Source organism: Aspergillus niger, assembly GCF_000002855.4.
Source record: "Aspergillus niger supercontig An04".
In the NCBI taxonomy this organism is placed as follows: Eukaryota; Fungi; Ascomycota; class Eurotiomycetes; order Eurotiales; family Aspergillaceae; genus Aspergillus; species Aspergillus niger.
In genome coordinates, this window is record NT_166539.1 from 504,685 (window position 1) to 519,563 (window position 14,879).

The window sequence follows — 14,879 nt, forward strand, 5'->3', positions numbered from 1 at the left end:
TAGAACTGGAGCTGGTGGAGGACTAGACAATCGGCGGGATAAAAAGAAGGCGGTGGCAAAAGACGCGGGTTAGACGCGCGCTTAGACCCAACCCCAGAGCAATTACGATGTAGTACAGGTGCGTCAATTATTCTCAATAGTAATCGTACAGTCGTAGTCATTAACTGCTCTTTTGCTCTAATGCAATCCATTCCAAATGACGTTCCAATAGTTTCCTGACCTTTTTGTATCCGTCCTATCAATACATGTAGTACAAAGTTGAAAATGGAGGGGGACATAGCCCCGGTCGATTGAAAAGGAAGCCATTTGTGCATAACAGGCAACCGGCCGAAAGCCGGTGAAAAGCTGCCGGTATAACAAGAGAAATCTGGAGAAAAATAAGACAGAAAAATCTGTCTCCCAAGGCAGGTGGCGGGGTTTGGGGGAGGTGAAAGGGACGAAGGGGTTGAAGGCAGTAAGGGTGGCGTTAATAAAGAGGATCGCTGGGTGTCAAGGTAGGTGCTCGAAGCAGGGATAGTGAATAAAAGGTGATAAGGTGGATGGGAAATATTTACAAACGAAGAAGAGAAGATAAAGGCAAGGTCATCAGCTCGTCGCTGTCTGAGCTTGCGGAGGGTTAGGACTCTTGCTTGTCCCGGCCACTGCGCCAGCCTGGGCACTGCCACTGCGCTGGGTTTGCGGCGTCACACTCCGGCTCGGCTGAGGAACCGCCCCATTCATAGCGGGAGAGCTCCCTACACCGACACGATTTTGCTGAGCAGGTTGGGGAACACGCATCATGGGGGAATATCCTTGGGCCTGAGGTACTTGCATACCCGGCGCGCCATTGAGGCCTGGCTGCGGGGACTGGAAACTGGCCTCGTGGGGAATCTGGTAATTGGCTTGCACGCTGCCAATATTGCCAGCAGCAGCACTCATGGCAACTTGAGACATGCGCTGCTGTTGATACTGATGCAACCGGTCCGTAGCAAGCTTGTTAACTTGCTCCGGAGGCATGTTCGGGTTGCTCCGCTGGATTTGGCTTTGGATAGTGCTGATAGTTGGGACAACACCACCGGACAGGAGGTTGGGTTGAGCCATGCGGGGGGAGGGCGTAGACACTCCCTGTGGGGTAGTATTGTGAAAAGAAGGGCTTTGCATTCCACCTCCAGCCTGCAGCGCCGCCATCATCGCAGGGTTGTTCGTAGTGCCGTTGACGTTGGGCATATTCAGATTCGGAGAGTGAGATCCTTGAGGCACAAACTGCTGTTGATTATGGAATTGCTGCTGCGGCTGTTGGGGCTGAGCCTGCTGCTGATGCGGATGTTGCTGTGGCTGGGCCTGCTGTCTGGTCTGGAGGATCCGTTGTTGCTCTTGAAGCCGATTTGCCTCCCGCATAACACGCGTATTATCAGGAGGGGTCTGCATAGGCATTCCAGGGCGGGCGCCATTGTTCTGCTGAATTCCAGATTGTGGCATCATCTTCATCGCCATTGGATTCGAAGGCATGGGTCCATTTACAGGTGTAGCGTTGGGCATACCCTGCATATGGGGACGTGCTTGGTTTGCACCAACTCCGGGAGGCAATCCGTTGGGCAGCCCGTTAGGCAATGCATTCGGAAGCCCGTTCGTAGTGTTGCCGGTCATAGCCGAAGTTCCAGGGTTATGAGGCAGGCCGCCAGGAGTGCGTCCTGGGGCATTCATTATCGGCTGCTGGTTAGGTATTTGCCCGGCACGTTGGGCTGCTAGGTTCGCCTTGAACATAGATGTTAGTCAGGAATAGGGTGCACGAAAAGAGACGCGGTCATACTCTTTGCTGGGCAATCATTTGCTGCCGATACTGTTCTTGCCGCTCCTGAAGCTTCAATTCACGCTCGTACTTGAGTCGGCTGAATTCAGCGGGCGACGTAATTGGAGGTTTCGGTTGATTTGCTTCATTAACTTTCCGTAACGATGCCAAGTGCGAGGCTACAGCAAATCAAAGTAGTTAGCAAAAGCCAAAGTAATCATACTGTTTCACGTCTTACCATGTTGCTGCTTCTGGAGCATGGTCTCTCGCTTCTTAGCTAGTTTACGCATAGCATCAAGCAATGCAAGGTGCTTGGAGGATCTCTTGCGATCGACCCTAAGAGGTTGCGTCGTCCTCCTTCGAACTTGGGGTAGTGACTGAGGATTGCTATTGTTGCCCTGTTGTTGCTGTTGCTGTTGCTGCTGTTGCTGCTGCTGTTGTTGTTGCTGCTGCTGCTGGGCGGCTTGTTGCTGCGCTAGTACAGTTCGCTGTGCCGCCTCAAGTCTTTGATGATAAGCGCGGAAGTACTGTGTTTTAGACATGTCGGCTGGCAAGCCTTCCAAGCCAACCCAGCGCTCAAAACATTCCCAGGGTGTCCGCCTTTCTGCTCCTGATGTGAACTGTGATGACGGTGTGAGACAGTTGGAGATAAGAGACCAGTTGTATGAGTACTCCTTGACTAAGCGCCGTAGCTCATCATCCTCCGCATATGTCCACTGAGACGACTGTCTAGATTCAAAGAAGCCAACGGAGGGCATAGGATGCTCAGTCGGAGGCCGGAACGAATGACCCGGATGTATTCTATCACGTATATGTCTGTTTTCGGGTCGGAACAGTGCGACATTGGTTTGTTCTGGCGGCAAATCCAGCACGGCTTGCTCAGGATCCGATTGGTACTGTGAGTAGTCGTAACGGCTACGCTTGGGAGGTGGTTCGTCGTCGGGGAAAGTGATCTTGCCCGACGCGTACTTTGAAACGGGCAGAATTTCAGTCTTCCATACAGAGTCCGGAGGTTCTTTAAATGCTGGCAAGTTCGTGTCCGGAGCGATAGTGACAGGTGTGTATGTTGGCAGGTTATCGAGAATCTCTCGAGCCGCCGCCGTCATGTCCAATGAGAACGTGAACTCGTCGGTACCGAGGGAGAAGATTGCAGCTGGTGCAACTGTGTCATGTAGATCGTGACGCGGCTCATCATTGAATCCTTCACTAACAGAATCCTCTTCGGTGGAGGGCACTAAGTCTGGCGTAGGGTGAGATACTGCGGCCATTTCATCTCCTGTTTCTTCAGGTGGCGAGATCATGCTGGATTTAGCCTCGACATTCAATGATGGGGTCTTTACTTGAATGCGGAGCAGTGACCGATGTTCGGGGTCACTATTAACATACTCCGCACACCAGTCAGCACAGCTTTTTGCAGCTGCGATCTTCCACTTCCGCTCTTCTCGGAAATCAGTGCGCATCCACTTCACATGATCCAGAAGAACATCCCAATGTGTTGCCTCTCGAGGTGGTTCAACCGAACGTTTCAACTGGCGCAGGGGCCATCGATTCGCATTTTGCAGGGAGTAGATTCGACGCAAGGTACGGCAATCCATCTGTTCCTGGTAATCGAGGAAGTGATTGGAAGTGGTTAAAGTCTTATGAGCTGAGGCGAGAAGTGTGCTGAGACTTGTACCCCGGGGAGGTGCATATGCTCGGTTCTGGAAGAGGGTGAAGAGATAGTCTTGTTCCTCATTGATCTTGGCAAGATCACCAGCGTGTTGCCGGACCAATTCCATGGACTCGCTTTTCTCTTGGACTTGTTGTTGCTGCTGCTGCTTCGGAAAGACGACGGTAGACAATTTGGTCCTCTCTTTCTCCCGCGCTTTCCGATCTTTGAACCGCATTCTTGCTGCAGAGTCAGGGGTCGCAGTGGATACGTCCCGTGCTATTTCTGTAGGCTTCTCGGCGAGAGTTCCCTTGTCCGATGGCGAGACGGGGGTCTTTGGAGGTTCTCCCAAAATCTCGGAAACAGATTTGTGTCTGATAGCGCCAGAGGATACCCTGGTTGTCATTCTTTCCGGTGGGGACGGTACCGGATGGGCTGGGGGCGTCGGTTTCTTTAGCACTGGAGCACTTTCCGTAGGCACCTTGCTGCTAGCCTCAGCTTGAGGTACAGCTCCGGCTTGTGTGGAAGGCCGTGACTCATCCGTTGTCTCAATAACCCCGTCAAGTCTCTTATGATCAAGTGACGGAAGGGCAGGTGCCAGCTCGGGCGCTTCTTTAGGCGTTTCTTTGATGTCAGCCGGCGAGGTCACAACATCTTCCTGAATCACCTCGCTCGTGACTGTGCCTCCGTCTACCTCGTCCGCACTTGTCTTAGCCGCAGCTAGGTTGCTCTGTTGGAGTGACTGAGCCTCCTCCAGGCGAAGTTGCTCATCGGGAGTGGAAGGTACCAAGTTAGGCGGTGCCTTGACTGCCTCTTCATCTTTGGGGCTTGGAATCTTGTGGGGCGCATCATTAATCTCCTCCGCGGGGCTGGTAGCAGGTGAAACGGGAACTGGCACTGGGGTATTATTGGAATAAGGCCCTGCTGAAGAAACAGGAGAGAGTGGTTGCTCAGGAACCTGGGCGGGCCGGCCCTGAGGGAGGGAAGGCCGTATACCATCCTTCCTTTGAGCGGACGAAAGTTCTGGAGTTCCAGGTGGCCGTGCATCCACATTGGGCTTTGGCTGTGCCTGGGCTGGGGATGCACTACCTTCCCCGATTCCATTGCTATAGACATTTGGGCGTGCTTCCATTTTCAATGGAGACGCCCTGTTGTCAGTAGCTGATGGCTGCGCGGGATGCGCTATTGCAGCAGGCGAAACATCGGGCACTTGGGACACCTGAGATACGATAGCAGGTGCGACTTGATTAGTTGTCACTCGGTGCTCAGGCTGGTGATCAGAAGGTTTCTGTTCTGTTACTTTCTGATACTTTGGCTGGCGCTCAACATCATTGGCAATGGCCCCCGCAGCAGCATTCTGGGCTCCCAATTGGGGGACGGGGGCCGTAGCATCGTGAGGTTTGGCAGTCAATTCCGCTGACGCCGGTCGTGTCGCCGCAGCTGTCTCCTCCGCTTCCCTGGCTTTGCGCGCTAAAATAGACGCATAGTCTGGTAATGGTGGGAGTGTAGCTGGATTGAAATAACGGCCTCTGCGAACAGTTAACGTATGCTCCTCAGTAAAGGTGGAGATACTTGAAAATAGTAGAATAACCACGCAGTGGACCGGATAGGTAAATTTGAAATAATTTGAACATATGAAAACAATAGCTATATGGGTGACTTTTATGTGGGCGACTTACTTTGAGAGGTCGTTGGCGTCGAGAAACGCCTGTTCCTTGTGGTGATAGAGCGAGTCCGCCGGAGCGTTCTCGGTCGCGCCCGCGAAGCCTACGGTCGCAAAGTAGAGCTCGCTCAGTTTGCGCTTCCGCGACGACAAACAACGTCTAAAATTCCAAGTAAGCGATAATTCAATATCGCAAAGACCAGGGGAGTAGATTGGATCGCTGGGAAAAATAAAATACGTACGCGATCTCATCTTTCTTAGACCGGAGAAGCTCGTCACGGAGCATGGAGTCTATTTCGGGGAACACAGCATCCGATTAACGCGCTAAAATTAAGGGGAGTGGATTGAGCGAAGTCATCCAGATGGAAAAAATCGCTCAGAAATGATGAAAAGGATGGGGTTGTGTTGTTATGGGATGCAGAGGACACGACGCGAAGATTTCGCTGGGAAGGGATTTTTTGGGGGGTGTTAGTGGTGATGAGACTTCTGGACGGGTAGTATGGGAGGAACTTTGGTTGGTTGGTTGGAGGATTCTGGGTGAGTGCCGGGAGCAGCAGAGAGCGCCAGGTTTGGGTGTTGGTGCTGCGATGGGAGGTAGTAGGCGGGTAGGAGTCCCCTAGCTATTCTTTAGATTCCTTACTAGGGGCGATAGTCTACCATTCCACGCCTGTTCCTTATGTAGGTATGATGTGAACCGCTGAATGGCTGGCGACCAGAAAAATGGAGGCCTGAGGCATCAAAGGAAGTAGCGCCGGCGGCTTCCTTTCGCAGTTCTCTGTTGTTGCTCCCCTGCCTTCTTGTTGTTTTTCCTCGCGCTCACCCGAGTGATTGCCGCATTCAGGCCGCTTGACACCTTAGGTATAAAAGGCTAGGAAGACGCGTCTCACCGCCCCGACTCGATGATAACGTCCGGCAGAAAAAAAAAGTTGCCCGCTCAGATAGATGGTCTTCGATAGTTAGTCTGCAAAAGCAAACACATTCCTCGCCGATTTCATTTTCTAAGCAGGCAACAATCATGGTAAAGAGAAAGAGAGACGAGGCGGCCAAGGACCGCCAGAGCTCTACGCAGCCAACCAAGGTTGCTAAGGCTACAGACAGTGAAGAGGCTCCTTCCACCTCAGCGGCCGACGGTCCGTCAATCACGCTGCAAATTATCACCGGATCCTATGAAAAGGTGCTGCACGGCTTTACCGCGGCTGTATCGCCTACCTCTTTTGCATCAAAGGATACGGATGAAGATGGCAATAAGTCAACTCTTGTACAGTTTGTGGATACATTCCTGTTTGAGGCTCATACATCTGCCATTCGGTGTCTCGCCTTGTCGCCATTGCCGAAGGCTGATGCAACAGAAAACGCTCAAATTATCCTAGCCAGTGGTGCTACAGATGAGCGTGTCAATCTTTACTCTCTGTCTGCTGCTCCTGTTGCAGTGAATGAATTATATCCCACCGTACCGACTCTCGCGGGGAACAAAATCCTCGAGAATCCCAAAAACCGCGAGTTGGGCACACTGATGCATCACTCCGCTCCGATTTCGGCTTTGGAATTTCCCTCCCGATCAAAGATCCTTGTTGGCTCTGAGGATAATACAATTTCTGTTACTAGGACTCGGGATTTCTCTGTGGTATCCACCATCAAGGCCCCTCGTCCGAAAGTTCAGGGTAGGCCCAGCGGTGACACAGCGCCCCCCGGAGGCACCCCGTCCGGTGTCAATGATATCGCTGTCCATCCTAGTATGAAGTTGATGTTGAGTGTGGGCAAGGGAGAAAAGTGCATGAGGCTCTGGAACCTGGTCACAGGGAAGAAGGCTGGTGTGTTGAACTTCAACCGAGAGATTTTGCAGAGCGTCAAGGAGGGCAAATGGAGCACTGGGGAAGGAAGGAAGATAGTATGGAACTCGAAGGGTGATGAGTTTGCTGTGGCATTCGAGTGGGGCGCAGTTGTCTTCGGAATTGTAAGCCTGATGTCGCATATCCCATTGCATGACCATTTCTAACATAGTCTACAGGATTCCACTCCCATTTGCAGGGTTTTCCCCAGCCCCCGGAGTAAGCTTCACCAGATGAAGTACATAAATCCCACGCCCTCTTCCGATGACAGCGATGAATTGCTCGCCGTCTCCACGGAAGATGGTAGGGTTATTTTCTACTCTACTAAGCAGGTCCAAGAGGCGACAGAGGAGGATGATTCACCCATTCCTTATGCGGAAGCTGTTGCCCAGCTGGGTGGTAGAGCAGCAGGCTTCCCGGGAAGAGTAAAGGACTTCGAGGTTCTTGATCTAAACGGTCAGCGGGTTGCTGGAAAGGATAACCACCTGGTAGTAACTGGAAATAGCGAGGGCTTGGTTCGTGTTTGGCTGCTACAAGGCGCCGATCTGGTGAAGAAGGATACAAAGGGTACCAAAAAGAAGTCGGCAGAGAAGGAGAAGAAGGAAATCCAGGTCGGTAAGTTCTTGAATGCTTATGGCACAGGCAACCGGATTACCTGCCTCAAAGCATTTGTGATGCTGGCTCCTGAAGACCCCTCGACGCTAGAGGATTCGGAAGAGGATTATGATGAAGAAGTGAGCCAGGATGAATCCTCCAGCGAAGAGAGCGATGAAGAATAGGTTTACCTATTTGATTATTGTCTTACTGTATATACCCAACCCTTGTTGATAGGCAAACGGATGTGTGAAATTATACCGTTACAGTCATTCTAAAGCTAGAGGTGCTCCACGTATACTCCGATACCCTGCAAATAGTCACATTACTGACGCCCCATTCGAACTTCTTGGCCCTTCACTGCTTCATCTTCGGTCGCTTTTTGCGTCTGTACGAGTCCCCGTATGTCATATTGTTAGTCACATACAGTTCGGAAACTTCGTAATTTCGATGAGCCGTTCCACTTTGAAGAAACATGATGGTTATCACAGAGTAGAGGTGAATATTTTATGATATTATTCAAGTAGGTGCGAGTTGGCTAAGAAGGTGAGGTTCATTTTTTGGCCAAGAGGTGAGTCAGTATAAATCCTGCCGCCGCCCACCGCCCACTCGCTCTCCACTGCACAAATCACAACCCCACTGGCCGAACCGTATCATATCGCCTCCGTTCTCAAGCAGCAATTTTCATCAGACAACACGACCCTCGACCCTCGCCCTCTCCACCCCCCATAACCCCCCTTTTCTAGAACCGCTGTTGTCTCTCGATTTCACTTGCAATCATGGCTGCCAACGGCGACTTCTCTGACGACGAGTCCCAGCCTGGATCCCCCATGCTCGATGCGAACGGTCACGATGACATCGAAGAGCAAGAGCCCCTCGACCAGGAGGCCAAGCCTCTGAAGTCTGCGATGAAGAAGGAAGTTCCTCCTCCCCAGCCCAAGCGGCCAGAGCTGCCCGAGCAGCCGAATCCGGAGACTCTGGACCTGTCCACCCTGACTCCTTTGACCCCCGAAATTATTGCGCGCCAAGCCACAATCAACATTGGCACCATCGGTCACGTCGCTCACGGCAAGTCGACGGTCGTTAAGGCTATCTCCGAGGTCCAGACTGTCCGTTTCAAGAACGAGTTGGAGCGAAACATTACGATCAAGCTGGGTTATGCCAACGCAAAGATCTACAAGTGCGACAACCCCGAGTGCCCTAGGCCGACATGCTTTAAGAGCTTTAAGAGTGAGAAGGAAGTCGACCCGCCTTGTGAGAGGGATGGCTGCGGTGGCCGCTACAGACTGTTGAGACATGTGTCGTACGTTGAACCTCGGACTCAAGTGTGGACAAATTCTTCAGTGCTAACTCAGAGACCCAACTTAGTTTCGTCGACTGCCCCGGTCACGATATTCTGATGAGTACTATGTTGTCTGGTGCCGCCGTCATGGACGCTGCCCTCCTCCTTATTGCCGGAAACGAAACTTGCCCTCAACCTCAGACTTCGGAGCACTTGGCTGCCATCGAAATCATGAAGCTCAGCCACATCATCATTTTGCAAAACAAGGTGGACTTGATGAGAGAGGATGGTGCCCTGCAACATTACCAGTCGATCTTGAAGTTCATCCGTGGTACTGTCGCCGATGGCTCTCCGATCATTCCCATTTCTGCACAGCTCAAGTACAACATCGATGCTGTCAACGAATACCTGGTTTCGCACATTCCCGTCCCCGTCCGCGATTTCACCGCTTCCCCCCACATGATCGTCATTCGTTCCTTCGATGTGAACAAGCCTGGTGCCGAAATTGAGGAGCTGAAGGGTGGTGTTGCCGGTGGTTCGATCTTGACTGGTGTTCTGAAGCAGAACGACGAGATTGAGATTCGTCCCGGTCTGGTCACCAAGGACGAGAACGGCAAGATTCAGTGCCGTCCCATCTTCTCTCGGGTCATGTCCCTCTTTGCCGAGCACAACGACCTCAAGTTTGCCGTCCCTGGTGGTTTGATTGGTGTCGGTACTCGTGTAGACCCTACTCTGTGCCGTGCTGATCGTCTCGTTGGTTTCGTCCTGGGTCACCGCGGACGCCTTCCCGCTATCTACACTGAGTTGGAAGTCAACTACTTCTTGCTTCGTCGTCTGCTCGGTGTCAAGACTGCCGATGGCAAGCAGGCCAAGGTTGCCAAGCTTACTAAGAACGAGGTTCTCATGGTCAACATCGGTTCTACGGCTACCGGAGCTAAGGTCGTGGGTGTCAAGGCTGATGCTGCCAAGCTCAGCTTGACCAGCCCTGCCTGTACCGAGGTCGGAGAGAAGATTGCCATCAGTCGGAGAATTGAGAAGCACTGGCGTCTGATCGGTTGGGCCAACATTGTCGCGTAAGTCTTATGCTCCACTCCTTAGCTTGCGATTTCTTCCCAGCTCTTGAGAGAATGATGTTACTAATTACGGAAACAGTGGTAACACCCTTGAGCCCATCCTGAACTAAAGAAGTTATTGCCCGCTTGGATGGCCAGGCTTGTATCCATCAGGTTACGGCTGGTGGAGAAGTCAAAGAGTATCTGACACCAAGTCTTGGCAGGGTCAAGTCACGAATGAAGTAGAATGGTTTGCAGTAGCGAAAGGGGGTGTCAGTTAACTCCCTGATTAGAGACCACAGGGGGCCTAATCGTCGCCTATTCCACCTGCTGGGTGCGAAGAACAGGGGATCGTGAGTATTCTCCACGATATCCAGTTGAAACGTTCGCAGAATCGAGAAGGTCGGGCAAGCAGCAGGATGGAAAGGCAACTTAGAAGATCAGGTGGCATGGCTGGAGTTGCGCAGACCACTTCTTTGACGTGTGTTACGACGCTTGTGGAAAATATTTCTTACACTTTTTTTTTCTTTTTTTTGTTCATTCTTATTATTCGGTCCGGCTTGCATGGCTCTATGTAGATGCTGTATAGGGGAATGATGAACGCAACGAAATAAAAGTCAGATTTCTTTGATGTCCAATACGCCGCCATTGAAAAAGAAGCATTGATGGGGAGCTGAATGAAGGAGTTGTTTGTTCTGCTGCGGCCTTGCCTCCGAGGCCACCGCCGCGGTTGACTAAGGCGCGGACCAGCTCCTCTTTTAGTTACTTAAACTATTCTCTTACTCCCCCATTCATTGCTTTGTCCGCAACCAAAAGGCCACATCTCAGCAGGCTCAATCCCAGGCTGCTGTTGTGCTGCGGGTGTCGCAATGTATATCCTCGAGGTAAAGTTCCCGTACAGACTTTTTTCCTCTTGTTATAAGAGTTCATCTGGTCTTCCCTTTCAAGCTTGAAGCTCCAGCTAACTCGGGTTATCGTGGCCGTTACAGCAACTGGCGCGTCTTCTCGACCGTCCATTCATCCCCTGGAAGAATGTCCTCGTCGGTTTCTCTTTAGGCCAGTTTCTTTTGGAAGGCTTTCTGTCTCTTCGTCAGTACAAAGTGCTGCAACGGACCAAGCCCCCGCAAGTATTGGCGGGCGAGGTCTCTCAGAAGGTCTTCGATCAGAGTCAGGTAAGCACCTCCACATGAGCCCAGCAACCACATCATACTGATCAGGCGTCCCCTGACTTATTAGTCCTACGGTCGCGCGAAAGCCAAATTCGGTCTTGTTGCAGCTCTTTACGGTCAAATCCAAAATCTCGCTTTCATCTATGGCGACATTCTCCCCAAGCTTTGGGGAGTCAGCGGTCTCTTGTTGGCACAGTACTTCCCTTCTCGGTTCCAGGGTGAAATCTCGCAGACGCTCCTATTTGTCTTCGGGTTCAACCTGATCAGCACGGTTCTGTCTCTTCCCATTTCGTACTACAATACTTTTGTCCTCGAGGAGAAGTTTGGTTTCAACAAGCAGACGTTCAGTCTCTGGGTTACGGACTTGCTCAAGGGACAGATGCTTGGTATCGTACTCGGAACACCCATCATCAGCGCAGTGCTCAAGATCATTCAGAAGACCGGCAACTCCTTCTTCTACTACCTGTGGCTCTTTGGCGTCTTCCTCCAGATCTTCGCTATCACCATCTATCCTATTGTTATCCTGCCCTTGTTCAACAAATTGTCGCCCCTTGAACCGGGTGCCATCAAGACCGGTGTCGAAAACCTCGCTAAAAAGCTCAAGTTTCCTCTTCAGGAGCTGCATGTCATTGACGGCAGCAAGCGGAGCGCTCACAGCAACGCCTACTTCTATGGTCTCCCTTGGAAAAAGCACATCGTTATCTACGACACTTTGATTGAGAAGAGCGAGCCTGAGGAGGTTGTTGCAGTCCTGAGCCATGAACTGGGCCATTGGAGTCTCAGCCACACCACGAAGCTATTCGGTATTGCTCAGGTATTTTTCTGGGCCCCAGTGTAGACCAATCATCACATCATGAGTGGTTGAATCAGTATACCAGCATACTGACCTCTCTTAGTTCCATATGTTCTACATTTTTGCGCTCTTCTCTGCATTCGTGAACAACAAGTCTCTGTATCAGTCGTTCGGCTTCTATAGCCAACAGCCCATCATGATCGGATTCCTCTTGTTCTCGGATGCCCTCGCGCCGATGGATGCTGTTGTCAAGCTTCTGATGAACATCCTCAGTCGCAAGTTTGAATTCGAAGCTGGTAAGTCTTCAGGACCTTTGACTTATTCCCCTGATTATAACACAATACTAACCAAACCATCAAGATGCCTTTGCTGTCGGTCTCGGTTATTCTGAGCAGCTGGCGCAATCCCTTCTCAAGCTGCAGATCCAGAACTTGAGCACCATGGACGCTGACTGGTTGTATGCAAGCTACCACTACTCTCACCCTATCCTTTCCGAGAGACTCAAGGCGCTCGGTTGGAAGGGTGGAAAGGTCACCGGCCTCAAGGAGGAAGATAGTGAGACGCCAGTTAAGGCGGCTGACCGTGAGCTGTGAAAAGTTGACGTTCAAGGTCTTCTTTTTCTTTTCTGGCATGGTGTTTTAGGGCCGGTTGTGGAGAGACCCGCCGATCATGGGCTTCTGAAGGCATATTCAATTGTGAATTGATTTTTGGGTTCTTATCACCGATTAAAATAAACCAATCATAATCGTCTTCCAAAGAAATAGTTTCGCCTTGAATGCGCCAATGCGATATGCACAAGTCTAATATATCTTGGGAATCCAAAACAAACAGCAGAAAAATAAACCCCGTAGCAAAGCTGATGCAACCCGTAGCAAACCTCCCGCAAAACAGTAACTTTTCTTTCGCTTTCATACCCACTCAAGCGTCCGACTTGGCCTTTGCCCTCTTCTCTGCAAGTCTACGCTCCTTCTTCTTCCGCTTCCTTTCCTCTTTATCAAGACCCGCAGCGGCCTCAGCATTCTGCTCTGTCTCAACAACGTCCATATCCATCCGAACATCGTCATCATCATCGGCAGCAACAACCTCTTCCTGAAGCTTCTTCGGATCCTCCCACCCCTCAGTTCCGGCCTCCGCCTGCTGCGCATTGCCCTCCTCTCCAGCGCTGAGCTTCGCAAGAGCCAGGTCCCTGCCCAGGACTTCGCCAGCAAGTCCAGCCTGAACGCGCTTCAGATTGTGCAAAATGAGATTGGGTGCCGCAGCCGTGGTGCGCGAGGTCGGGCCATGTTCGCTAATACCGGCATTAGGTTGGAGGGCGGGGTCTGTGGCGGCGCGATCGAGGTAGGCGGCTAGGAAATCGTGCGCGGCAGCCTGGGAGATAGGCTTCGAAGAAAGAATGGTGGTAGGAGGTAGCGGAGAGGGACCCTGAGCGGCCATTGTGGTATATGATATTTGGTTTGTTTCTCGACTCGTCGCAGAAGTGTTTTAAGTATATGTAAAGGTTGTTATCGAAGTAGTGACTTTTTAAATTCCGGGGAGAGAGTTTCGTTGAGTACTGAGAAGGGACGCCCGTATTCAATTGTGTCGGAATAAGAAGAACTTGTTTATTTCCTTGTTGATTGATTATTGCACCAATTGAGCAGATATAGAGAACTGTAGATGCGCTCTTGCATCGTCCGGCGGAGAGAAAAAGTCGGAGGTGGTCCGTGCACTGCGGCGCCGGAGTTCAATTTTCAGTCCGCCGTCACGGACAACATCTCGCATCCCTCCATCGCCGTCCCCAGCTTTCCGCGTCAGCGAGGTCCAATTACGTTTCACACTCGTCTTCAATCTGCTCATCACTATGCTTTGCTTCCGGTGTACGGCTCTGCCGACCGCTTTCAGGTCCTTTGCGGCCCCAGCAACCAGGTACGTCCGTCCAATTTTGGCACCCCGGATCCAATGAGACCACGCATCTAGGCTCTCCATATAGCCCGATTCGTCAGTCAGGTCAGGCAGATTGTCAGGGGAAGCCCCGGCACCTCAGACACTTCATAGTATTGATGAAAGAAAAATGACTGACTTGAATCAATTCACTAGACTCACCTCCGCACCGCTCACATCCACCGCAACCGCTCTATCAACACCGTTCCGTGCCCTCTCCTCCACGACCCTCTCCTCGCTCCATCTCCCACAACAACATTTCCCCTCTCAGAGCCTCATTACCTCTTCCTCCACTACTACTGTCCGTTCCCTGCTCTCCACCAACAACTCTTTCGCAAATCAACAAACGCGCTCCTTCTCCGCTAGTGCCTCGTTGGCCGGAAAGCGCGATACCTACAACCCCTCGCGGAGGGTGCAGAAGCGCCGTCACGGATTCCTGGCTCGGTTGCGCTCGCGAGGTGGACGGAAGATCCTGTTGCGGAGAAGGGCTAGGGGGCGGAAGTCGCTGAGCTGGTAGTTTGAATGCGTTGTTTGGTGGTGATGGGTTTATTGGTCTTGTTTAATCTCATATGTGTGTGCTGTGTACCATGACGTTTGTTGCTCTTTGGATTTTGCGGTATCTGGATCTATTTACTTGGTGGGGTGGCGGCGGAAGCTTTGTGGCGCCTTTGCGCTCTGTGCTGTCCAGGGTAGGGTAAGATGGCATGAGGAGATGCAGCTTCTGATGTCTTGAGCTGGCTTTGCTCGGGTTCGGTATTACCCTTTGTGTTACTAAGATGGTGGTGATATGGGTCTAAGATTTCTATCTCGCTACCATTAATAGGACGCTGTCCTATGTGTACCTTATACATATTCATATATAGATATCATATTGTCACGTGGTTTGGTTTATAATTTGTCGATCTGGGTGTTAGTTCGGTAGGAGTAGAGTGTATTTATATCTCCTGGGGTTTCTAGTAATTGTATTATTCTCACAAAGGTCAGAGATAGAAGCTGTGTGTTGCAAATATAATGGCAGCCTGTGTAGAACAGGTTATGTCACCTAAGAGACTAAGCTTCAGGTTAATCATAGTAGTGGGCCCGATAGCGAAAGCATCTGCTAGCACTTTTTATTACAACATTCAATGAAATAAGAAGAACGAGAGCTTTTTCATAAACTTC

At 51.3% G+C, this 14,879-nt stretch overlaps 6 protein-coding genes across 6 annotated transcripts; 4 read left to right on the forward strand and 2 right to left on the reverse strand.

The window, feature by feature from the left end:
- Nucleotides 1-585: 585 nt before the first annotated feature.
- An04g01920 (uncharacterized protein) lies at nt 586-5,365 on the reverse strand (the record flags this gene model as incomplete). Its single annotated transcript, XM_001401523.3, has 5 exons — nt 586-1,734; nt 1,790-1,947; nt 2,007-4,945; nt 5,096-5,239; nt 5,322-5,365. 5 exons carry the CDS (start codon nt 5,363-5,365, stop codon nt 586-588), a joined length of 4,434 nt encoding a protein of 1,477 aa, XP_001401560.1.
- A 729-nt stretch (nt 5,366-6,094) lies between these two features.
- On the forward strand, nt 6,095-7,687 carry An04g01930 (uncharacterized protein; the record flags this gene model as incomplete). The annotated part of the gene is made up of 2 exons (XM_059747339.1): nt 6,095-7,033; nt 7,088-7,687. The coding sequence occupies 2 exons, from the start codon at nt 6,095-6,097 to the stop codon at nt 7,685-7,687; spliced, it is 1,539 nt and encodes a 512-aa protein (XP_059606871.1).
- Nucleotides 7,688-8,281: 594 nt separating this feature from the next.
- On the forward strand, nt 8,282-9,967 carry An04g01940 (uncharacterized protein; the record flags this gene model as incomplete). Its single annotated transcript, XM_001401525.3, has 3 exons — nt 8,282-8,805; nt 8,871-9,857; nt 9,937-9,967. 3 exons carry the CDS (start codon nt 8,282-8,284, stop codon nt 9,965-9,967), a joined length of 1,542 nt encoding a protein of 513 aa, XP_001401562.1.
- A 738-nt stretch (nt 9,968-10,705) lies between these two features.
- Nucleotides 10,706-12,391, forward strand: An04g01950 (uncharacterized protein; the record flags this gene model as incomplete). The annotated part of the gene is made up of 5 exons (XM_001401526.3): nt 10,706-10,720; nt 10,826-11,008; nt 11,073-11,819; nt 11,902-12,094; nt 12,159-12,391. The coding sequence occupies 5 exons, from the start codon at nt 10,706-10,708 to the stop codon at nt 12,389-12,391; spliced, it is 1,371 nt and encodes a 456-aa protein (XP_001401563.1).
- A 325-nt stretch (nt 12,392-12,716) lies between these two features.
- Nucleotides 12,717-13,232, reverse strand: An04g01960 (uncharacterized protein; the record flags this gene model as incomplete). Its single annotated transcript, XM_001401527.1, has 1 exon — nt 12,717-13,232. One exon carries the CDS (start codon nt 13,230-13,232, stop codon nt 12,717-12,719), a length of 516 nt encoding a protein of 171 aa, XP_001401564.1.
- A 406-nt stretch (nt 13,233-13,638) lies between these two features.
- On the forward strand, nt 13,639-14,235 carry An04g01970 (mitochondrial 54S ribosomal protein bL34m; the record flags this gene model as incomplete). The annotated part of the gene is made up of 2 exons (XM_059747341.1): nt 13,639-13,703; nt 13,875-14,235. The coding sequence occupies 2 exons, from the start codon at nt 13,639-13,641 to the stop codon at nt 14,233-14,235; spliced, it is 426 nt and encodes a 141-aa protein (XP_059606872.1).
- Between the last annotated feature and the right edge of the window lie 644 nt (nt 14,236-14,879).